We start from the raw sequence: 25,210 nt of genomic DNA on the forward strand, positions 1-25,210 counted from the left end.
CCCCTTTGTGTAGATTCATAAAGGAATTAAAATATGAAGCTCACACAGACAGATTTCTAAGTTTATGCTGCACACCGTATTGTTAATGTGTTTTTCCTGCAAATACATTATTTTCATTTTGGTAAATTAAGTGGTATTAAGTTATTCTGTCGTTCTTTTTTTGCTATCAATCATTCCTTCTGTCATATCAGTCTGATATAGCCTGTTTGACGATAGGCAATTTTCAATTCGAGACTTTAGTGACTAGTTTTATACTGAATTTGCCAGGTGAATTCATTGACGTTGCTTGCAAACAGTGATGGCGTGTGCTGTGAACAAGTGGAGATTAGAAGCAATGCACAGAATATTTAAATCACAGCGACTTTCTGATATGAATTAAGAAGCTTGTGATTATTCTTTTTTCATTCATTTTTATTTTCAGTAAACTCAATTATTAAGGTGACCAATGTTCTATTGTTTTCACTGCAAACAAACATTAGCAAAATCAAATTCCATATTTTTTAAGAATGCGATTTTAGAAATGTATTTCTACAGTGCTTAAACTTAGCACACTGTTTAAAGGCACATAAATCCAAATAATTACTCACTTGTTTACCATGCTAATGTAACAGGAACGGAAAGGCGTTTGTGTATTTACACCAAAATTCTGATCCCTGGTTAGTTGTATAGCGTTTCGTATATCTATTGTGATGGGAGATTCAACAGCCTGCATTTTTTATTGGCGTTTTGGTTCTTCTTGGCGCCTTATGATCACGTCATCACTCGGCTTCCTTCAGTCTGCTTTTCTTTTGGCTGAGAGGAGGTAAGCACAGCTTCGTGCTGGTAATAAAATACTTAATTAAAATTATTAAGACTGTCTAATTATCAATAGAATATGGCGTGACATATATAGTACTACTTGAAAAACACTACAGCAGTTGTTTTATTCTTCTAAACCTTTGATAAAGTTGTTATTTAATTTATTTTGAACAACGTGGCTTTTGCTTGCCAGATAATGATACAGCCTTCCACGTGTGATACACATTGTTCACTGTATTCCTTTTTCTAATAGGGAATAGAGGACCAGAAACACGTGGAAGCTGATGTTTTTCTGTTCTGTTTTAATTATATTTTGCAGGTATGTTGAACTCCGTTGTTATGAATAGAAGCGAAAGCTAGTTTAAACTGCTAGTTATTGTATTTTAATTTTATTATCGCAGTAATACTCGTTAGAATGGCTGATTCATGAGCCATATTACGCGTATGTTTTGTTCCACATTGTTATGGTAACTATTTTGTGTATTTTTGATTACTGACGATCTGAAAAATGTAGAAGAAACGGTAGATCGTATCTTGAAATATATACAGTATAGGTTTAAGCTGTAACATAGGAAAAAAACGTGTTTTGTGTAAAGCTTCAGTCTGCTTTTCTTTTGGCTGAGAGGAGGGAATAGAGGACCAGAAACACGTGGAAGCTGATGTTTTTCTGTTCTGTTTTAATTATATTTTGCAGTTCTGAACAAGATTAAAGAACTTATTATCAGCATTGCACTGCCTTAGTGTCCTTCACTGAACAACACACCATAGCTGGCCTGACAGGCAGGGAAATCTTTTGCACACAACAACACAACGCAGAGAAATACACGAGTGGTAGCCAGCGCAGGACAGAATTGTGAAATGAGGAGCGCCCCGGCTACATTGGTGCCGTGACTCGGATTCATCAGCAGTGGATCGACACCAGTTCGGTCGCCGAAGGTTGCTGCATCCTACTTCTGGTCAGAGTTAGAGATGGTCAGGTATTCCATGTGAAAATTTGAAGTTGTGTCAGTGAGGGACATTATTTTATTAAAGTGTATTAAGTCTAAATATTTGTTTTATTATTGTAAATTGTGTTATTTTTTTTCTATTATTATTATTTATTATTATTATTATTATTATTTATATTATTATTTTTGCAATTGTTCGATTGTAACAGATCTGTTTGAAATGGCCCATATTATAGACAGAGAGAAGAATGCTCAATTAAATGACGAAGAATCTGAATGTCATTTTGGTTTTGGGAGGGGGAGGTTTTTCAGGGATTTTGATCAAACTCCACAAAAAGGTGTAGGTAGGTTAGGTACACCTCCATTTTGTTCCACCCGTATGCAAGATGATCCCCCAACAGCGAGTCAAAATACTACTTGCCCAGATTTAGGTGACCTTATCACGCAATTAGCTCAGCAAATTAGCCATTCCATCACTGCCCAGTTACAAAACGATATGAGAACCAGAGATGATGGTAGCACAGTTTCACAAGGCACAGGGAAAAATCAACAACCTGCTGAGTTAAATCTAGCTGGTGTTAAGTTGGTAATGCAGTCTGATGTCAAGGAACCCCCATTCTTTAGGGGGGATGGTTCTGATAAGTACTCTGTTCACGAATGGCAGGAGCTCATGGATCTGTACCTGAGGAAAAGGAGGTTTCCTGTACAGGAACAGTCACAAGAAGTACTAGCTAGGCTGATGGGAAAAGCTAGAGACATTGTAAAGATTAAATTGCGCAGCAATCCTTCTTTGAACCCCACCCAGAACCCCAAATTGCTCTTTGACATCTTAAAGCAACATTTTAGTGAACTGACTTACTCATGCATGCCCTTAGCAGACTTTTATAACACTTTGCCAACATCAGAAGAGAGTGTGATGGATTACTGGATTCGTCTGAACAAGGCAGTAGACGTTGCAGAAGAGTGCCTGCGGAGGCAGGGCCGCAACATTGAAGATCCCAGTCGTGAGGTTGCGATGATGTTTGTCAAGCACTGTCCAGATCCATCTCTTGCAGGGGTGTTCAAATTCAAATCAGCTGAGAAGTGGACTGCTGGTGAGGTTCAAGAGCGGCTGGACGAGAATCAGAGGGAAAAGAGGGCACAACCCACAGCCAAACCTCCAAAACCTGTAGCCGTAAAACACGCTGCTGTTCATGCGCAAACAGCCACATATAAAGATTTGGAAGCAGCTGGCTTTTCTACAGCAACTTCTCAATCTGTACAGGTGCCTGCTACTCCTTCTCAGACAGATGGTAACTGTATGCAGACTTTAATAAGTTTGCTAGATCGTGTACTTGAGCAAAAGACACAAGCGGCAGTGATTCCACAGCGCCAGTATAACCGTACACACTCTTTCCCTATGAAAACTTGTAAAGTCTGTGGAGCCTCGGATCATTCTACACTGTCTCATTGTAGGCAGGAGGACCTATGCTTAAAGTGTTTCATGCCAGGCCACTGGAAGAGAGACTGTCTTGGACGGAAACCTAGGTACCACGAGAGGCAGGCCGACGGTGCTCACCAGAGTGGGCAGCCGTTAAACTAGGAAACCCACATTTGGAGAGGGGACATGTGGGTGAAGAGCAACAAACCCTCATCAATGAAGAACAAGATTTAGAGCTCTTGTATGCAAATTCATGCATAGTAGCGCCGGAGGGGTGCCAAGTTATAGTTCAGAGCTCGCAGAAAGTGCAGCCATTTAGTGATTTATTTTATGCACCAGTCATTGTCAATGGTCAAATTGAACTTAAGGGCATGCTTGACTCAGGTTCTATGGCTTGCACCCTCAGTGAAGCATCAGAACAGAAACTGCTGGTAGCGGGTATTCTCCCAAAGAAGAAACAATCAACAGAACAGATAGTTTTAATTGGTTGTGGTGGGAAACAGGCACATCCTAAAGGCATGTATGAATTGCAGCTGCAACTGTATGGTGTTAACTGTGTTGTTCCTACCCTAGTAGTGCCAGGCCAGCGAGACGAGCTCATCTTGGGTTCGAACGTCATCAAATACATAATGCATCGAATGAAGAGAAGTGATGACTACTGGAGGCTAATATCCAGTGAAGGTTTGCAGTCCCCTGATCTCGAACAGTTTCTCGACGTGATGGCCAGTCTGACCCGGTGGAGAGGTAGTGAGATGCCAAGTAAAATTGGGACGGTTAAACTAACTCAAGCTGTTACTCTCCTTCCCAAACACGAACATTTAGTTTGGGGGAAATTGCCCAACAGTGTTTCCACTTCCCCGGGGAGTACAGTAGTAGTAGAACCCACTACATCCAAGTCCGTGCCACGTAACATCCTCGTAGGGAGAGTGATCACACCTATGTGGGGGGATCGGTGGATTCCCGTGAAGGTCACCAATCCCTTAGATAAGCCCATCATCCTGAAAAGAAACTGCAAACTGGCAGACGTCTCACCCTGTCTCGCTGCAGAGGACTTGAATGTCTTCCAAGGCATGTGTCGGGGAGATGAAGACACCTCTGTGAGACATTCTCCAGGCAGTAGCGCCACTGATGCTGATCTCAAGCAAAGACTTTTAAGATTAGGCTTGGGCGATATTGACATTGATGCTTGTAAAGTCACTAGCTCATCCAAGGAGAAGTTAGTACAGTTATTAGCAGAATACCAGGACATTTTTTCTAAACATCCTTTGGATTGTGGAGAAGCTAAGGGGTTTGTGCACCGCATCCGTCTTACTGATGACCGTCCATTCCGTCTCCCCTACAGAAGGGTTCCCCCAGCACACTACCAGAAGCTAAGACAAGTCCTCACAGAGATGGAAGAGAAGGGAATAATTAGAAAGTCTGTCAGTGAGTTTGCTTCGCCCCTGGTTATGGTGTGGAAGAAAGATGGAGGCCTTCGCATCTGTACAGATTTCAGGTGGTTGAATGCACGGACGTTAAAGGACGCCCACCCACTCCCACATCAGTCTGATTGTTTGGCAGCCTTAGGAGGCAACACTTTCTTTAGCACGATGGATCTCACATCAGGATTTTACAACATCCCCATGTGTGAGGAGGATAAAAAATACACCGCCTTCACCACTCCATTGGGCTTGCACGAGTATAACAGAATGCCCCAAGGCTTGTGTAACAGCCCAGCTTCATTCATGCGAATGATGCTAAGTATTTTTGGAGACCTGAACTTCACCAGCCTTCTGTGCTACTTAGATGACCTACTTGTATTCGGCCCCACAGAAGAGGAGTCATTGAGTAGGTTGAGAGTGGTCTTTCAGAGATTAAGGGAGAATAACCTCAAACTCGCTCCAAAGAAGTGCCACTTGATGCGTGACACAGTGAAGTTTTTGGGTCACATCATTGACTGTAGTGGAGTGTCAGTGGATCCGGCGAAGGTGGAAGTAATTTCTAGCATGACGAAGCAGGATTTGATGGAGGAAGATGGCTGTACTCCTTCTGTACGAAGAGTAAAGTCTTTTCTTGGTATGGTATTTTATTACCAGCATTTTATCCCGGATTGCTCCTCAATTGCCAAGCCTCTGTTTGCCCTCACTGCAGGACAAAAGAGGAGTAGAAAAACTGCTGGTAACAAGAGGGGTCCAGGTGCATTTAGAAAACTCACAGCTTCCGACTGGATGCCAGATTGTGATAGTGCCTTTCTCTGTCTCAAAGAAAAGCTGTTAAATTGTGTGGTTCTGGCCCACCCAGATTTTGCGAAACCATTCATTCTTTCAGTAGATGCTTCCTTGGATGGACTTGGTGCTGTACTCTCCCAAATAGCAACTGGGGAAGACAGAGCACGACCTATAGCATTCGCAAGCAAGACACTGAGTGGAGCACAGCGAAGGTATCCTGCCCACAGGCTAGAGTTTTTGGCTTTAAAATGGAGTGTGTGTGAAAAGTTTAGCCACTGGTTGAATGGTCATAACTTTACTGTGTGGACGGACAACAACCCACTCACATATATCATGACAAAGCCAAGGCTCGATGCATGTGAGCAGCGCTGGGTGGCCAAGCTTGCTCCTTATAACTTTGATCTGAAACACATCCCAGGAAGAAAGAACACTGTAGCTGATGCACTAAGCAGAGTTCCATTTACCAGACCAGTCAGTCAAAGACTACTCCAAGAACCGTATCGCAGTTTAATAGACGAAGCTGAAGGGGTGGAGGGAGAAGCTGTGCAAGATGCATTCCGATGGAAGTGTCAGTCTTATCAGGTGAGCATGCAGGCCCCTATCCAGAAAGAGGTCTCTCCAGTTCACTTCTCATGCTCATACAGCCAAACTGCAGTCAAAGCTATCTGCGAAGCCCATACTGAATGGGAGAAAGCTACACAATTCAGGGCAATAGATTTGGCCCAGCACGTTCAACAGCTGTTACCCTCAGGACAGGATGTCTTACCTGTCCTTTCACTGCAAGAACTTCAGAGCTGCCAGCAACTAGACCCTGTCATTTCAAAGGTGATGCCATTTGTGAATCGGCAGAGAAGACCCTCCAGACGAGAAAGGCATGGTGAAGACCCGAAGGTCTTGATGCTGTTTAAACAGTGGGACAAACTAAAAGTCCAAGATGGAGTTCTGTACAGAGTGACGAAGGATCCCTTGAGTAGGCGGAAGAAGTTCCAATACGTACTACCTGTGAGTTTGAGGGAGAAGGCAATGTCTGGGATTCATGATTTGGCAGGACACCAAGGACAGGCCAGGACCCTACACCTTGCAAGACAGAGGTTCTTCTGGCCAGGCATGGAGAGTGATGTAAAGAACTATGTTAGATGTTGTCAAAGATGTGTTCTGGGAAAAACACCGGAACCTGCAGCACGAGCTCCACTAGAGAGCATCAAGACCTCTGTTCCCATGGAGTTAGTGTGCATCGACTTTTGGTCGGCTGAGGACGGAAAGCAGCGATCTGTGGATGTTCTGATTGTGACTGATCATTTTACAAAGTTAGCCCACGCATTCCCTTGCAGAAATCAAACTGCAAAGCAAGTTGCTAGAAAGTTGTGGGATAATGTGTTCTGTGTGTATGGGTTCCCTCAGAGAATACACTCTGATCAGGGAGCAAACTTTGAAAGTGAGCTGATAGCAGAGCTGCTCAGACTGTCAGGGGTTGCCAAGTCACATACTACTGCCTACCATCCAATGGGGAATGGAGGAACGGAGAGGTTCAACCGGACCTTGGGAAATATGCTCCGAACACTGCCATTGAGAGCCAAACACCAGTGGCCACAACAGATACAAACTCTGACATTCGCTTACAACTCAACTGTACATGAGACGACAGGTTATGCTCCATTTTATCTCATGTTTGGTCGCGTTCCAAGACTGCCAGTTGATGTTATGTTCAGACAAGTCCTGAATGACCCAATTGTAACTGATTACAGTAGTTATGTGGAGTCACTGATCACAGACCTCCAAAATGCAGTGAGCATTGCTCAGCAGCATGCCTCCAAAGAACAACAGCGACAGGCGCGAGAGTATAATAAGAGAACCAGAGGAACCTTTCTCAGTAAGGGGGATAGGGTACTTCTAGCAAACAAGGGAGAAAGAGGTAGAAGGAAGCTAGCAGACAAGTGGGAACCTGTACTGTATACTGTGACTGATAGAAATCTGCAGACTCATATTTACAAAATTACAGATGACTCTGGGAACACTAAGGTAGTGCACAGAAATCTGCTCCTAGAGGTCAACTTTCTGCCACTTGAATTACCCAGAGAAGATCCATCTTCTGGAACAAACACTGAAAGAGGCATCGATTCAGTATGTGAACCTCAGTCTGTGGATCTCATCAGCACCCTGGAAAGCGAAGCTCCAGAACATCGCACAAGCTCTTGGATACTACATGGATCAGGAGGTGCAAAGGACCAAAGATCCCAGGAATTGGAAAGTGACTTAACCTCTTCATCTGCTCAAAGTACTGCTGGTTCAAGTGTGCTAGATAGACCCGACAGTCCCCGACAGTTTATCCTTGACACAGGAACCTCAATTGCCCATGACAGTTTATCAGTTGTCTCTGAAACAGTTCCCTCAGATGAACCTGCCAGTTCCAGAACAAATGTACCTAGACAGGAACCAGAAATGGTCACTGGTCCAGTTAGAACACGAGCAGGTAGAGTAGTGAAATCTGTGAACCGCCTTATTGAGAACATGGTTCAAAGGCCCCTTACGAAGGGTATTGCCAGTTCAGTCAGCAAATCATCACAGTCATTACTCAGGTTATTTGAAGGGTAAATGAAAAGGTTAATGGCTATTTCAGGTCCTGTGCCGTGAAAAATTCAGTTGGGTTTTGTTAAACCATTTCTTTTTCTAAATTTCCTTTTTTTACTGTGAGTTTTGGGGACAAAGCAAGGGGAGGCCAAGTGTTATGTGGTGTATCTGGCACCACATTATTCTAGAAGGACTTGAGGCCTGATCAACCTCCAGCTCCTTTGAACCTGTTAAGCAGGTAGCTTTAAGCTGAAGTAAAGACAAGGTCTTTTTGTAAACTTGTGCCTAGTCTGTGTCCAGGGTAAATACTTGTACTTTTGTTTTTCATTGTTGAGCTCAGGAACAGGATTTTGGTGTAATTCAGGAGGGGTGAATGTAACAGGAACGGAAAGGCGTTTGTGTATTTACACCAAAATTCTGATCCCTGGTTAGTTGTATAGCGTTTCGTATATCTATTGTGATGGGAGATTCAACAGCCTGCATTTTTTATTGGCGTTTTGGTTCTTCTTGGCGCCTTATGATCACGTCATCACTCGGCTTCCTTCAGTCTGCTTTTCTTTTGGCTGAGAGGAGGTAAGCACAGCTTCGTGCTGGTAATAAAATACTTAATTAAAATTATTAAGACTGTCTAATTATCAATAGAATATGGCGTGACATATATAGTACTACTTGAAAAACACTACAGCAGTTGTTTTATTCTTCTAAACCTTTGATAAAGTTGTTATTTAATTTATTTTGAACAACGTGGCTTTTGCTTGCCAGATAATGATACAGCCTTCCACGTGTGATACACATTGTTCACTGTATTCCTTTTTCTAATAGGGAATAGAGGACCAGAAACACGTGGAAGCTGATGTTTTTCTGTTCTGTTTTAATTATATTTTGCAGGTATGTTGAACTCCGTTGTTATGAATAGAAGCGAAAGCTAGTTTAAACTGCTAGTTATTGTATTTTAATTTTATTATCGCAGTAATACTCGTTAGAATGGCTGATTCATGAGCCATATTACGCGTATGTTTTGTTCCACATTGTTATGGTAACTATTTTGTGTATTTTTGATTACTGACGATCTGAAAAATGTAGAAGAAACGGTAGATCGTATCTTGAAATATATACAGTATAGGTTTAAGCTGTAACATAGGAAAAAAACGTGTTTTGTGTAAAGCTTCAGTCTGCTTTTCTTTTGGCTGAGAGGAGGGAATAGAGGACCAGAAACACGTGGAAGCTGATGTTTTTCTGTTCTGTTTTAATTATATTTTGCAGTTCTGAACAAGATTAAAGAACTTATTATCAGCATTGCACTGCCTTAGTGTCCTTCACTGAACAACACACCATAGCTGGCCTGACAGGCAGGGAAATCTTTTGCACACAACAACACAACGCAGAGAAATACACGAGTGGTAGCCAGCGCAGGACAGAATTGTGAAATGAGGAGCGCCCCGGCTACACTGACATTATTTATTCCTTATAAAACTTAATGCAAAAGAGAAAAAACTTGGTCTGCGATAGCTGCAGTTGGGTTTGTGTGGGGGGGTGTTTACAACCAATTGGTTGTAACTCGCTTCTAAGTTCTTATTCTTACTATAATTGGCTCAAAGACAACAGGGTTAACCAGTGATTGGATAATGTTTTGTTGGGTGGGTTTTTATTGTGCAGTTTCCTAGTAACTAATATTACTTGTGTAATAGAAAATAAAAAACAACTAGTCAATATCGCCAGGTTACGTAGTCCAAATGTTCGTGTCCAAGTCCGAGTCACACAAGGTTGAATCCGAGCCTTTTGTGGACGAAAAATGCGTCCTACAAGTCTGCTGTGTGGTAATATATTCTGACCCATGTATTATTCTCTCTCTCACACACATTCTGGAAGCTCTGCAGAACCCCACATCGTCTCTGTCCTCTGTTGCTGCTCAATATCACATCCTCAAAAGCCAGACAGAGAGGATAAGCAAAAACAGAGATGCTATTCTGGGTGAGTGACGATCAAATCCCGAAATGAAAAGGAAATGCAAGGTGAAAGACAGTAATGCAGAGGACGCACTTTTCGTTTGGTTTCAGCTGGTTGTTGTCAAAGGAGAGCATATATCAGGGCCAATTCTTAAATCAAAAGCTCGGGACCTCACTGTACAGATGAGGCACACAGAGTTTGAACCAAACGATGGATGTATTCCTCGCGGGAAGCAGACACCAGAGTGTTTAGACGCGAGCATGGCAAAAAGCAGGATGCTGATTCAGTAGCAGCACAGAACTGGTTAACTGAGATCCTCCCAGGTCTGCAGTACTTACACTGCAGACACAATGTGAGGAAGGGTCGGATTCAACATCCGAAGAATCCGACCCTTCCTCACCAACTATACTACCCAGCTCCTGGTCCAGGCCCTGGTACTCTCCCGCCTAGACTACTGCAACTCCCTCCTGGCTGGCCTCCCTGCGTCCGCCACCCGTCCGCTCCAGCTCATCCAGAACTCTGCTGCCCGCCTAGTGTTCTCTCTGCCTCGCTTCGCCCACGCTACTCCACTACTCCGCTCGCTCCACTGGCTCCCGATCACCGCTCGCATCCAGTTCAAGACTCTTGTACTAGCCTACAGATGCCTTGACCAGTCTGCACCCAGCTACCTCCAGACCCTCATCTCTCCCTACACCCCCACTCGACCTCTCCGCTCCGCCTGCACTAGAAGACTAGCTCTACCACCGCTATGCTCCCCTGCCTCCAAAGCCCGCTCCTTCTCCACCCTTGCTCCGCAGTGGTGGAATGACCTTCCTACAGATGTCAGGACTGCCCAGTCCCTGACCACATTCCGGCGCCTCCTTAAGACTCACCTCTTCAAAGAGCACCTGTAGAACTCCTCTGTTTGTATCCTGGGACACTATCACCCTTCATGTAAATGTGCTTTATTTTGCTCTTATCAGCCCCTATTTTACTGCATTTAATCCTGTACTTCAGAATACTGTAATCTGCCAAGTTTTTAACCTGTAGTACTTTGTATTTAATCACATCCTGATGTAACTATCACTATTACCTGCTGTATTATTGAATTGTGGTTTGTCAAACTTGTACTTTACTTGAACAAAAGTTATTGTATTTCTTGCTCTTATTGTATTACTTGTATTGTAACGCTTGAAATGTTTTTGCTTACGATTGTAAGTCGCCCTGGATAAGGGCGTCTGCTAAGAAATAAATAATAATAATAATAATAATAATGTAAATATTTTCAGTAAACAAAATTACAGCACTGAAGTAACACAATTAGCAATATCTTTTTTTTTTTTTTGCTTTAAATACTTGTTCATGCGTGTTTCTGTGTGCTTTAGCTGTTGTACTAATTGACTAATACAACTTCTTGTGTTGTTTAACTGCACATCTCTTTAGAGAGACGCCAGCACATTTTGACAAAGTCCCGCATAAAAGATTAATTCTCAAACTGAATGCAGTAGGGATTCAAGGAAATGCATGCACATGGATTAGGGAGTAGTTAACAGGTAGAAAACAGAAAGTACTGCCTAGAGGAGAAACCTCAAAATGGAGCGAGGTAACCAGTGGTGTACCACAGGGATCAGTATTAGGTCCTCTGCTATTCCTAATCTACATTAATGATTTAGATTCTGGTATAGTAAGCAAACTGGTTAAATTTGCAGAAGACACAAAAATAGGGGGAGTGGCAAACACTGTTGCAGCAGCAAAGGTCATTCAAAATGATCTAGACAGCATTCAGAACTGGGCAGACATGGCAAATGACATTTAATAGAGAAAAGTGTAAAGTATTGCATGCAGGCAATAAAAATGTGCATTATAAATATCATATGGGAGATACTGAAATTGAAGAAGGAATCTATGAAAAAGACCTAGGAGTTTATGTTGACTCAGAAATGTCTTCATCTAGACAATGTATAAAAAAGGCCAACAAGATGCTCGGATATATTGTGAGAAGTGTTGAATTTAAATCAAGGGAAGCAATGTTAACTTTACAATGCATTAGTAAGACCTCACCTAGATTATTGTGTTCAGTTCTGGTCAACCTCGTTACAAAAAGGATATTGCTGCTCTAGAAAGATTGCAAAGAAGAGCAACCAGAATTATCCCGGGTTTAAAAGGCATGTCGTATGCAGACAGGCTAAAAGAATTGAATCTATTCAGTCTTGAACAAAGAAGACTACGCGGCAAACTGATTCAAACATTCAAAATCCTAAAAGGTATAGACAATGTCGAGCCAGGGGACTTTTTTGATCTGAAAAAAGAAACAAGGACCAGGGGTCACAAATGGAGATTAGATAAAGGGGCATTCAGAACAGAAGATAGGATGCACTTTTTTACACAGAGAATTGTGAGGGTCTGGAACCAACTCCCCAGTAATGTTGTTGAAGCTGACACCCTGGGATCCTTCAAGAAGCTGCTTGATGAGATTCTGGGATCAATAAGCTACTAACAACCAAACGAGCAAGATGGGCTGAATGGCCTCCTCTCGTTTATAAACTTTCTTATGTTCTTATAAGCAGGATGGTTGTTCACTCCATCGGAGTGTCTCGCTTAAGAGGCTTCGACTGTATATTATAATTAGGGCTGTCAAGCGACTAAAAAAATGAATCACGATTTAATCTTACTATTCTAAAGTTCTTCTTATTACCTAGAAGGTGTTACATGGTCTTGGACCTTGTCATCTTCAAGATCTTCTGACCCCATATGACCCTGGTCATTCGCCGAGATTGGAAAATGCTAATCTTCTAACAGTCCTTAAAATTCGTTTGAACTCTGTTGGAGCCAGGGCATTTAGTTATAATGCCCTTCGTCTTTGGAGCTCCCGATCCATATCAAGAATGAAAACACAATTGAATCTTGTAAATTCTGTTTGAAAACGTAGATAGAAAACATATATACAGTAGTCGCCGCATATAGGAACACCTCCTGAGAGAACACTTAGCCTAAGGGAACACCCTTGTGGTGAAACTGATTTTTCCCATTGTAAATGCTCCGGCTAAATTAACAGGAACTTCGCTTAAAAGAACACCTTGTTCACACCGATAGCAATTCGTTCACAACAGACACGGTACTGTTTTGTAACCAGATAACTAGGGGTCTACCTAATTTGCGATTTTATGAAATTCACCTCTTTAGGGTTCAATGCATATCGCACTAGTACGGAGAGAAAAAAAAAAAAGCTTTTAGGCAAAAAAAAAAAATGCCCTTGGATAAATAACATTTAAAAAAAAATACTCCAAAGCGTTTTCTTGTTTACTATTCAGGTGACAGCGATGTTTTAAAAATCAATCAGTGCATCTGTACTGGCTTTTCTGTGACCTGTACTGTACAGTACTACTAGGAGGTGGGACAAAGTCAGTGTTGCATTGTTATTTTTATTTAGTTTGCTAAAATCTAGTTTTCAGCATTGGAGTTAAAATACCAAAAATGGACGACAAAGCAAAAAAAGCAAAAGTATATTTTGGCTGAAGATCGTGTCAAGAAATTTCCCAAAAAATGGATTTAACCCTTTGCGGTCCTATGTTGGACCTGGTCCGACATCGCAATTTTCCCTTTCTGGTCCAATGTCAGACCCTGTCCGACATCATCAAAAAGACACAAAATACAGGTCGCCAAGTTGTTTTTTCTCCGGAGAAAGCCAAGAAAACCATCAATGGCTGAGTGAGACCAATAGGAACCAAGAGAAACCGAAAAAAAAAGAAAAAAGGGGGCGTATCTCATGAATACTGATAGACCCGACACCACATAGATAACACGGACATACACAAACAAGATAGCTGCTTCCGCATCCAGCGCTCAGAGAATATCACAGACATTTGCAGAGCTTTTTGAGATGTTATAGTAATAAAATAACGACTTGGATCGCATTATTGAGGAGTTTGGTGATAAAACGAATGATCAAGATATGATTTATCGGTATGTAAAGCAGCATCCCCATAGCATGATGCTGCCACCACCATGCTTCATGGTAGGGATGATGTTCTCAGGATGACGTGCAGTGTTAGGCTTGCGCCAAACAATAAGCTCTAATTTGGTCTCATCAGACCATAGAATCTTCTTCCACTTGGTCTCAGAGTCTCCTACATGCCTTCTGGCAAACTCTAGCCAAGATTTGATGCGAGTTTTTTTCAACAATGGCTTTCTTTTTGCCACTCTCCCATAAAGGCCAGTTTTGTGAAGCACCCGGGCTATTGTTGCCGTATGCACAGTGTCTCCCAGCTCAACCGTGGAAGACTAACTCCTTTAGAGTTGCCATAGGCCTCTTGGTGGCCTCCCTGACTAGTGCCCTTCTCGCCCGGATACTCAGTTTTTGAGGACAGCCTGTTCTAGACAGATTCACAGTTGTGCCATATTCTCTCCATTTCTTAATAATGGACTTTACTGTGCTCCGGGGGATATTCAATGCCTTGGAAATGTTCTTATATCCTACCCCTGATTGGTGCTTTTGAAGAACCTTATTCCGGATTTGCTTTGAATGTTCCTTCGTCTTCATGATGTCGTTTTTGTTAGGAAATGTACTAACCAACTGTGGGACCTCCCAGAGACAGGTATATTTAACCTGAAATCATGTGAAACACCTCAATTGCACACAGGTGGACTCCATTCAACTAATTATGTGACTTCTAAAGACAATTGGTTGCACCAGAGCTTATTTAGGTCTGTCATAGCAAAGGGGGTGAATACTTATGCAATCAATTATTTTCTGTTTTATATATGTAATTAATTTGCAGATTTTATTTTTCACTTTGACATTATGGACTTTTTTTGTGTTGATCAGTGGCAAAAACTCGTAATTAAATCCATTTTGATTCAATGTTGTAACACAATAAAATGTGGAAAAGTCCAAGGGTGGTGAATGCTTTTGAGAGTCACTGTATGGCTTTTATTAAAAGAATGCCAGATGCCCTTGAGGGTAACCGAGTTTTGGGACTGTTTCTAATCGATTTCCACATCTGTATAACTCGGCAAAGCTTTGCCTTACACTTCCAAACAAATTCAGTGGATGCAGTCTCAATGTATGGGCAAGTCCACACCAGACAGAGAATGTCGGCAGCAACTGCTGGGGGATGTTGCATGCTTGTCTTTAACAAATGACAGCACTCAGTTTAAGTAAGGAAGCAAGTAGTTTAGTTTGTCAGTTTATTAACGTTAGTGTGTCTGTTACTTTAGTGTTATACAGGTGCACTCCACTTATAATGGATCCTATTAGAACAGAGTTCTGTTCACAACGTACTGAGGAGGCATGTCCCTGCCAAACAACATGGGTTTTCATGGGGAATTACTCTGATTAAAACATTTTAACATGTATTTTTCCTGTTCCACAGGCAGGCATTTTGCGTTTAATACATAGAGTTTAATAGTTTTCATGTTCCACTAATTTTTGTACAAATTAGGTACATCTGCGACAGTAAATGACAGTCACGGCAGCATTTGTGACGTCAGACAGGAAAAACAATTGCCGTTTACTTTTATTCTATGTTTTTGTTGGCACAGTCGCTGTACAGTTTAAACGCGTAACATATACAATTTTAATTACATTTAGCAAAAACATAAAATCATAAAATGGTACTATTTATTACATAATATTATGTACAAATAATAAAAACTCACTTTCTTTGGCAGTTAAGCTTACTTGTATTGTTTATTTAAGGTACTTATGTTCGCAGTTACATACATTTCAAATTTTGTTTACTACGTACTTCCTTTGTAAAGTACTGATTTTCATTGTCTTTTGGAGTCCATTATAAGTGGAGTGCACCTGTAGTGTATTAACATACACTTGGATATTACTTTTCATTTACTTATTCAGTTCATTCATATGTTGATGCACATGCATCATGACAAGTAATACATAAATATATTTATTGATTGATTGATTGAGTCTGGCGGCTAACTCCGTCTTTGAGAACACCTTGCTTGCTTCCGGAGGGGCAATGTATATATAAAATCTGACCCATATATTATTCTCTTATTTATTTATTCAATTAATTAATTAATTAAATTATATATATATATATATATATATATATATATATATATATATATATATATATATATATATATATATATATATATATATATATATATAAAATAAAACACTTACCTGAAGAACAGGCCCAATATCCTCACCATCGTCTTCAGGCATTTCAATGGTACCTTCAGAGTCATCTTCAAAATTCTGCCCATTTTTTTCTGCTTCTTTACCTGGCACACATAAATACAACCAGATTAAAGTCTTCATTTGAAGCAACATTCTGCCAGTTCATGGAAACTGTTTTCCAAATAACAGACCACCAAACAAAGCCATTTCCACAGTCAGTCAGAGCCCCACCAGGATTTCCTGTCAAAGATTGTGCTCACCATTTAGTTGCCGTCCTGTTGATTTTTTCGACTTGGAGAGATCTTTATTTTCTGAGTCATCGGATACATTTCCTCCCTGTTGCTGCACCTCTTTCATCAAGTCTTCAATGGCAAATGGAGACTGGTCCACAATCTCATCAAATATACTATGTGCTATTGCCTGCATCAGAAGGTGACTAGAATACAGGAAAAGCAAACAGAGCAGAGTTAACTGGAGGTCTTCTGCTGTTGTCACTTTTTATCCAAGTCACATTCAAAATACAATGTCTATTTAATTTTGTTTGCAATTATGTGTGCAAGCTTTTTAATACTTTCTTGTATGGACATATTTCTATGAAAGCTCATGACCAGTTGTTGAATTGATTTGAAAACGTCTATAGGCGCGGGGTGTACAAAAGTATGCAAACATATTGTTATCAGAAAGAATTCCCCCAAAAGCAACAAACACACTCACCCACTGGTGATAAAGTGAACTATGAGCTAGTAATGCAACTGTTATGAATTTCCCAAACAATCCAACATTTGCATTCAATTCCAAATCGAACAATACCAAACAAATCCGAATTTGTTTGTACAATGAAAAAGCGTTGGCAGTTTCAGCACTAAGCTGCTGACATTTTAGGAAGCTAAATCACACACTTTGCTGACTTTTTTATACATTGTGTATACTAGGGTGAACAAGGTTGGGGGTAAGACTGGAGTCTTTTGCAGCATCCTGAAAATATTGGTCCTACAGTGTCACAGTTGAGCATTAATTATTTTTTTAAAGACTTAATACAATTTCAGACTGGATGCAGTTACCTTAAGTGTCAAGCAGGTGTACAAGCATTCAATGCATGTACATTGTAGAAATGACTTTAGATACTACTGAACCTGTTGAGCTTGTGTTACACACACTGAGTTCATCTGGGGCAATCCGCTTTTAAACAAAGCAACCTGCCTTCAGTTTCAAAATAAACAACCCAATCAAACTAACACTTAGTTAAGGAAGGTTCTCATGTAAGGTGTGTAATTTATGAATACATGTGTAAAAATGTGTGCGTTTTTGTAGGTTGTTTTTAATCTTTAGAACATGAATACACTGTGTGAACAGTTACCATGTTAACCATGTTAACAAAAGCAAACAACAAAAATATATATACAGTGCCTTGCAAAAGTATTCAGACCCCTGATCAATTCTCTCATATTACGAAATTACAAATGGTACATTGAAATTTCATTCTGTTTGATATTTTATTTTAAAACACTGAAACTCAAAATCAATTATTGTAAGGTGACATTGGTTTTATGTTGGGAAATATTTTTAAGAAAAATCAAAAACTGAAATATCTTGCTTGCATAAGTATTCAACCCCTGTGCTGTGAAGCTCCCAGTTTACACAGATGAAAGAAATTGCCCCACCGAGGACACAATTACCTTACCATTGGCCTCCATCTGTGAACCATTAGTTGCTGTCACATTTTCTGGATAAAAACCCCACTGTAGAAGGATCATTGGACAGGCTGTGAATCTGAAGGAAAATGAAGATCAAAGAGCATTCTACAGAAGTTAGAGATAAAGTAATACAAATGCATAGATTAGGGAAAGGGTACAAAATAATATCCAAGTGTTTGGATAACCCAGTAAGCACAGTTGGATCAATAATCAGGAAGTGGAAGCTGCATCACACCACCCAGGCACTGCCAAGAAAAGGCTGTCCCTCAAAACTCAGTGCTCAAACAAGAAGGAGACTTGTGAAAGAAGCCACAGAGAGGCCAACAATCACTTTGAAGGAGCTACAGAGTTCAGTGGCTGGGAGTGGAGTAATGGTGCACCAGTCAACCATATCAAGAGCTCTGCATAACACTGGCCTATATGGGAGGGTGGCAAGAAAGAAGCTGTTACTCAAAAAGTACCATCTGAAAGCACGTCTGGAGTTTGCCAGAAAGCATGAGAGTGACCCAGCTGCGATGTGGGAAAAGGTTTTGTGGTCAGATGAGACCAAGATAGAGCTTTTTGGCCAAAACTCAAAGTGCTATGTGTGGCGCAAACCTAACACTGCCCATGCCTCAAGACACACCATCCCTACAGTGAAGTATGGTGGTGGCAGCATCATGCTGTGGGGATGCTTCTCATCAGCAGGGACTGGGCATCTTGTTAAAATTGAAGGAAGAATGGATGGAGCAAAATACAGGGAAATACTGCAAGAGAACCTGCTTCAGTCCGCTAAAAAACTGAAGCTTGGGAGGAAATTCACCTTTCAGCAGGACAATGATCCCAAGCACAAGGCCAAAGCAACATTGGAGTGGCTCAAGAACAAAAAGGTGAATGTCCTACAGTGGCCCAGTCAAAGTCCTGACCTCAATCCCATTGAGAATCTGTGGCACTATTTGAAAATTGCGGTCCACAAGTGTCGTCCAACCAACCTGAACAACCTGGAGCAAATCTGCCAAGAAGAATGGGCCAAAATCACTCCGACACTTTGTGCAAAGCTGGTACATACTTACCCCAAAAGACTTAAAGCTGTTATTGCAGCGAAAGGTGTCTCTACCAAATATTAATGTGTGGGGGTTGAATACTTATGCAAGCAAGATATTTCAGTTTTTTATTTTTCTTAAAAATATTTTCCAACATAAAACCAATGTCACCTTACAATAATTGATTTTGAGTTTCAGTGTTTTAAAATAAAATATCAAACAAAATGAAATTTCAATGTACCATTTGTAATTCAGTAATATGAGAGAATTGGTCAGGGGTCTGAATACTTTTGCAAGGTACTGTATATATATATATATATATATATATATATATATATATATATATATATATATATATATAGTTGTTAGCCACCATTATTTTAAAAAAGAGAAAAATATATATTGTCTTGTCAGATATGTATAGTTGTGGATACTTTATTTGCAGTGTATTCATGAAGTTTGGTTGATACCATTGCAATCACTGCTCAAGTGAAGCCTAATTTGCTGTTATGTAGGCAGCTTTTTTTTTTTTTTTTTTTTTTTGCCGAGCAGTGTATAAACAAAAAAAAAAAATGCTGGACGAACTTCATTGTGTTTTTTCATGAAATTATTGTTTTGTAGATATGAATTCTTGACTGCTCTATATTGTATTCTGAAGCTGAATGCATAAGCCACAGCTGGAAACTGTGTTATTACAGAAAAAAAATTTAAGCTTATTAAAGTCAAAAACAGGTGGATGCGACAGCGTGGGACTAGTACAAGTGGAAAAGTACAGAGCAGTTAGAAGCAGTTGAAAGCAGGTTGACAACTGCAGAAGTGAAAAACTAAACTTCCCAAAAAAAAAAATATTTAACATGGTCTCAAGCCAGTAATCTGTGACAACTGCATGATGTGGGAAATCCGAGAAAACCCAACAGAGCTCAACCAAATGTGTGTAAAGTGCCGCAAAATCCAGGACTTGCTTAAACTAGTAAGTGTGCTAGAAATGGAGATGCAGGAAATGAAACAGCAACAGGAGCTTGAGGAGCTGACACACCCACAATTCATGGAAGTCTGCACCCCTAGCAGACTGAAGGCCACCAGGGAGATGGAAGAGAGTCGAAACAGCTGGGTTCAGATAGGCAGAAGCTGGGAAAAAAAGAAACTTCGTCAAACACAACCACCAGAAATCCAGACATCAAACAAATTTGAGCCACTTCAAAATTTAGATGATCAAAACCAACATCAAGAGAACGAAAGGAACAACATCCAGGACCCTATAAACAGTGCTGGCCCAGGCAGCAAAAAGAAGGGAGGTCATGATTGTTGGGAACTCCATACTGAGAAACACAGCAAGCTCAGTTCGTAGTTTGGACCCCCTTACTACAACAGTGTGCTGCCTTCCAGGAGCCTCTGTCACGCACATCACTGAGAAAGTGGACAGACTCCTAGAACGAACAGGAGACGACCCGGTAGTAGTCGTCCACATCGGTACAAACAACATTGGAAGAGACAGGCCAAGATCCCTGCAAAACAAATTCAGAGAGCTAGGAAGAATTAAAAGACAAGACCAAAACTGTGGTATTTTCTGGGATACTGCCGGCACCTTGCAAAGGACCATATGGACAGCTGGAAATACAAAATGCATGGCTGAAATCGTGGTGCACACAGGAAGGCTTCATCTTTCTTGAACATTGGAGCACATTCTACAACAAGGACTATCTATATAGGCGGGACGGACTGCACTTAAACAGAAAGGGAACCAATCTACTCAGAGAAAGGATCCTTGAGGAGGTTCAGAAGCATTTAAAACTAGAAAGGAAGGGGGGAGAAAACAAAAAAGAGAAGGGAGACCACATCAAAACAGGGGCAACAACTAAGGTATGACAACTATTAAATGTATTTATCTTAATGCTAGAAGTCTCAGAAACAAAATGTTAGAACTTGAAGCTACTGCACTAAGAAGTAACTACGATGTGATAGGTGTTACAGAAATGTGGTTGTCTGACAGTGATGGAGACAAATATAATAGTGGGTACACACTGTATAGGAAAGACAGGCAGGACAGAAGAGGCAGAGGGGTAGCGCTATACGTAAGAAATAGTCTTGAAGCCCAGGTGTTAAATCAGGACTAAGAAAACAATGCAGATTCAATATGGGTCAGAATAATGGACAAAAATTCAAAGGGCATAACAATAGGAACATGCTATAGACCGCCAAATTCAGACGCTGAGCAAAATAATCTGTTATACAATGACATTCGAAATGCGTGTAGAAAAGGAGAAGCCATATTAATGGGGGATTTCAACTTCCCCCGTATAAAATGGGAGAACCCGGTGGGGAGCACGACAGACGAAATTGAAATGGTGGAAATGACAAATGACTGCTTCCTAACGCAATTTGTCAAGGCACCGATTAGAGGGGAGGCATGCCTTGATTTAGTCTTTTCAAATAACGAAAGACAGAATAACTAAAAACAGAGGTCAGAGAGCCATTGGCAAACTCAGACCACAACATGGTCTCATTTGAAGTATTTTTTAAAACCCCAAAATAATGACTAAAGCTAAGGTTTACAATTTTAGAAAAGCAAAACGATGAAGGTATGAAACAGAGACTAACAAAAGTAGATTGGAGTAAAATAGAGAGAACATCCACAGAAAAAGGATGGCTGTTTTTTAAAAATGTAGTACTAGAGGCGCAAAACAATTACATCCCAAAAGTAGACAAATCTAAATCTAAAACAAAATGGCCAAAATGGTTTAACCCTTTGCAGTCCATTTATTAAATGCGCGTCAGGCACGCCAGGTCTAATTTATTTTCACACGCGCAGTTAATTTTAGACGCGCTGTTTAAAAGTATTTTTTTTCCCACAGTCGAACGGGTTTAAATGGCCCTGCATATCAACAAAGCACCCACTAGGCATCTCCAGCCCCGCCCCACCCTTTCGTTCGCTATAGCTTTCTCCTATGTAAGAAATAAATAATAATAATAATAATAATAATAATAATAATAATAATAATTAGTCGTACATACTGATCAATCATCTCCTGATCACTCGTTTTATCACCAAACTCCTCAATAATACAATCCAAGTCATTATTTTATTACTATAACATCTCTAAAAAGCTCTGCAAATGTCTGTGTTCTCTGTGCGCTTACTCGCAGTCAGCCAGCTTGTTTACTTACGAACGCCCCGTTATCTGATACCAGGGCCATGTATGACTATTCATGAGATGCGCCTTTTTTTATTTTTTTATTTTTTTGACTTGTCTCGGCTCCTGTCGTTCCCACTCAGCCATTGAATGGTTTCGACTAAAACCCGTTTTTTGCGTTTCTATAATGATGTCGGACAGGGTGGACCTGATAGGAATAATTGCAATGTCAGACCAGGTCCGACAATGGACCACAAAGGGTTAATAGATCAATTTGAAAAAATATTCAGTGAAAAAAGGCACTTTACAGAGCGTTTAAAAGGGACCAAAAACAAAGTACACAGAAAGAGTACTTAGAACTGCAAACACAAGTCGAAAAGGAAGTTAGAAAGGCCAAGAGAGAGATAGAAATTAACATTGCTAAGAGGGCTAAAACCAATTCCAAAAATGTTAAAGGGACTAGGAGCGCTTACAATAAACAAATCCCCTGGGCCGGATGAGATCCTCCCAATAGTACTCAAACAAATGAAAGAAGTTATTTACAAACCGCTAACCAAGATCATGCAACAGTCTCTTGACACAGGGGTTGTACCGACAGACTGGAAAATTGTAAACGTAATACCAATCCACAAAAACGGAGACAAAACCGAACCAGGTAACTACAAACCAATAAGCCTGACTTCTATTATATGTAAACTTATGGAAACTATAATAAGATCCAAAATGGAAAATTACCTATATGGTAACAATATCCTGGGAGACAGTCAGCATGGTTTTAGGAAAGGGAGATTGTGTCTAACTCACCTGCTTGACTTTTTTGAGGATGCAACATCGACAATGGATAATTGCAAAGCATATGACATGGTTCATTTAGATTTCCAGAAAGCTTCTGACAAAGTCCTGCATAAAAGATGAATTCTCAAACGCAGTAGGGATTCAAGGAAATGCATGCACATGGATTAAGGAGTGGTTAACATCTAGAAAACAGAAAGTACTGATTAGAGGAGAAACCTCAAAATGGAGTGAGGTAACCAGTGATGTACCACAGGGATCAGTATTAGGTCCTCTGCTATTCCTAATCTACATTAATGATTTAGATTCTGGTATAGTAAGCAAACTGGTTAAATTTGCACACGACACAAAAATAGGAGGAGGGCAAACACTGTTGCAGCAGCAAAGGTCATTCAAAATGATCTAGACAACATTCAGAACTGGGCAGACACATGGCAAATTAGATTTAGTAGTGAAAAGTATAAGGTACTGCACTGAGGCAATAAAAATGTGCATTATAAATATCATATGGGAGATACTGAAAATTGAAGAAGGGATCTATGAAAAAGACCCTAGAGTTTATGGACATTCAGAACAGAAAATAGGAGGCGCTTTTTTACTCAGAGAATTGTGAGGGTCTGGAACCAACTCCCCAGTAATGTTGTGAAGCTGACACCCTGGATCCTTCAAGAAGCTGCTTGATGAGATTCTGGGATCAATAAGCTACTAACAACCAAACGAGCAAGATGGGCTGAATGGCCTCCTCTCATTTGTAAACTTTATGTTCTTATGCAGATGGTTCCCTTAATTTTAATATGGTATTGTAAATCAAATAAAGGATACGATTATGTCATGGTGGTCACCACTGTCACGGAACCAGTGAATTTTGCCATTTATTTAAATTCTACCAGAAAACAGTGAGCAAGTCTTGTGTAAATAGAAAGTGATTGTGACTCGTACAGTGCCTCTCATAATGGCTGACCTTTAGCTCAGTGCATGCTGTGTATTTGAAATAAATCGAGCTAAACACCTTAACATTTGTGAGATCACGGTATTCGAAAATATCTCGCTAACCACATTCAGGGTGAGAGAGAATACCTCTCTTACTGTGAAGCAAATCAAGAACTGAGGACCATCTTATGGTTCTGGAAAAGCATTAAACCCTGATTTCCAGCTCTTGTGGTAGTTGCCCTGGGATGCTTAGCAGTACCAGTCAACAGCGTTGACAGAGAATGATCCCTAGAAATATTATAGTTATAATATATTGTGTTAAATAAATGCCTATTGCACCAGTCACAAATACGCATTACAAGCAAGTGGATTCAACCATATGTTTTAATTTTTTTTTTTTATTTAAATCCTGGACTTGTCACGTATTTCTATGATCCCTTCTCTAGCAAACGCATCCAATATGTGCACAACTGACCACTGAGACATTGAGCTGTGTAGCAAAATTGTATTTGTTACAAATTAAATTTAAGTATCACACGTAATCGATATTTTTTCAATGTGTAAAACACCAATTACACAGCTTATCTGGAGCGCTGAATAAAGACCCAGTAAAGTTTTATTTTTGTAATAAGACCCAAAAATATCTTATTTTCATGAGTGGCCCTGGCATGGAGTATGGTAAATGCAGCTAAATCACCATGCAGTTTGAGTAGTTTATTTTATTTTCATGAGCAGTTTTAAGTAACTATATTACAGTTGAGACAAAGCTGAAGTTTCAATGCAAGTACTAAAAATTAAAAAAAGAGAATGTATTGGTTAAAAATATTTGTATAAAATCAGCAGTTTATACCCAAATGCAAATGAAAAGGTCGATTGGAGGCTATGACAAAAAACTGAAGATGAAAATTTAAGGAAGTTATCCTTTTCACCAGACATGCGACAGACATGCAGACAGAAGGATGGATGGCCAGATGGGCGGGATCAGTTCATATGGTCCCCATTCTGAATTAAGACCCTTAAAATAAGGAAACACTAACTACAGATATTCTGTGCAGTGATGAAAGAATAAATAAATAAATCCTGAGGTTTGTACTAATATTGGTGGAGCGGCTGATATTCATGTTTGTTTCTTGTGTTTTTTCATTGCAATTAATAATAGTACTGGAGATTATCAGCAGTTACACAATTTGGTACAGAACTAAGGACAAACCTCTCATATCCGGTGCAATTGGCCAATCGAGACTATCCTGACAACTACATACCACAAGTGCCAGCCCTGAAAATTTTATTTAATTAATTCTTGAACTTAACTTGGGTCCACAGACTATCAATACATCCTGACGGTTGTTATAAGGAACTGAATTCCCAAATCTTAAAATCGCCCTGTCCACACAATGCCTTAAACTGTATTAGTTGCATTTAAACCGGCTTAAAGTGCTAAATACAGTTACGTCCACACTACGCAGCGTTTAATACCATACTTGAGAACCGGAGTCGAGGCCACCTCAGGGGGTAGTCTTGAGTCCAGTTCGAATTAGATAGCATCAGGCAGTGCGGTTTCTCAGAAGTGTGGACGCTGTAATATCAAACTAAATTTTTTGTGTATCCTCCAATATCCCAAACTGCT

The 25,210-nt window shown here is 40.3% G+C and overlaps 1 protein-coding gene across 1 annotated transcript in view; it reads right to left on the reverse strand.

The window, feature by feature from the left end:
- Positions 1–9,246: 9,246 nt before the first annotated feature.
- LOC131737878 (ribosomal RNA processing protein 1 homolog A-like) overlaps positions 9,247–25,210 on the reverse strand; it is a 52,879-nt gene continuing 36,915 nt past the window's right edge. Inside the window, exons 7-10 of the mRNA XM_059029653.1 lie at positions 16,275–16,450; positions 16,018–16,118; positions 9,796–9,862; positions 9,247–9,299 (exon numbers count right to left, since the gene is read on the reverse strand). Of these exons, the coding sequence (XP_058885636.1) occupies positions 9,247–9,299; positions 9,796–9,862; positions 16,018–16,118; positions 16,275–16,450 (397 nt within the window). The remainder of the gene's footprint in view (positions 9,300–9,795; positions 9,863–16,017; positions 16,119–16,274; positions 16,451–25,210) is intronic.

The sequence above is a fragment of the Acipenser ruthenus genome, chromosome 8, assembly GCF_902713425.1.
Source record: "Acipenser ruthenus chromosome 8, fAciRut3.2 maternal haplotype, whole genome shotgun sequence".
NCBI classification, from domain to species: domain Eukaryota; kingdom Metazoa; phylum Chordata; class Actinopteri; order Acipenseriformes; family Acipenseridae; genus Acipenser; species Acipenser ruthenus.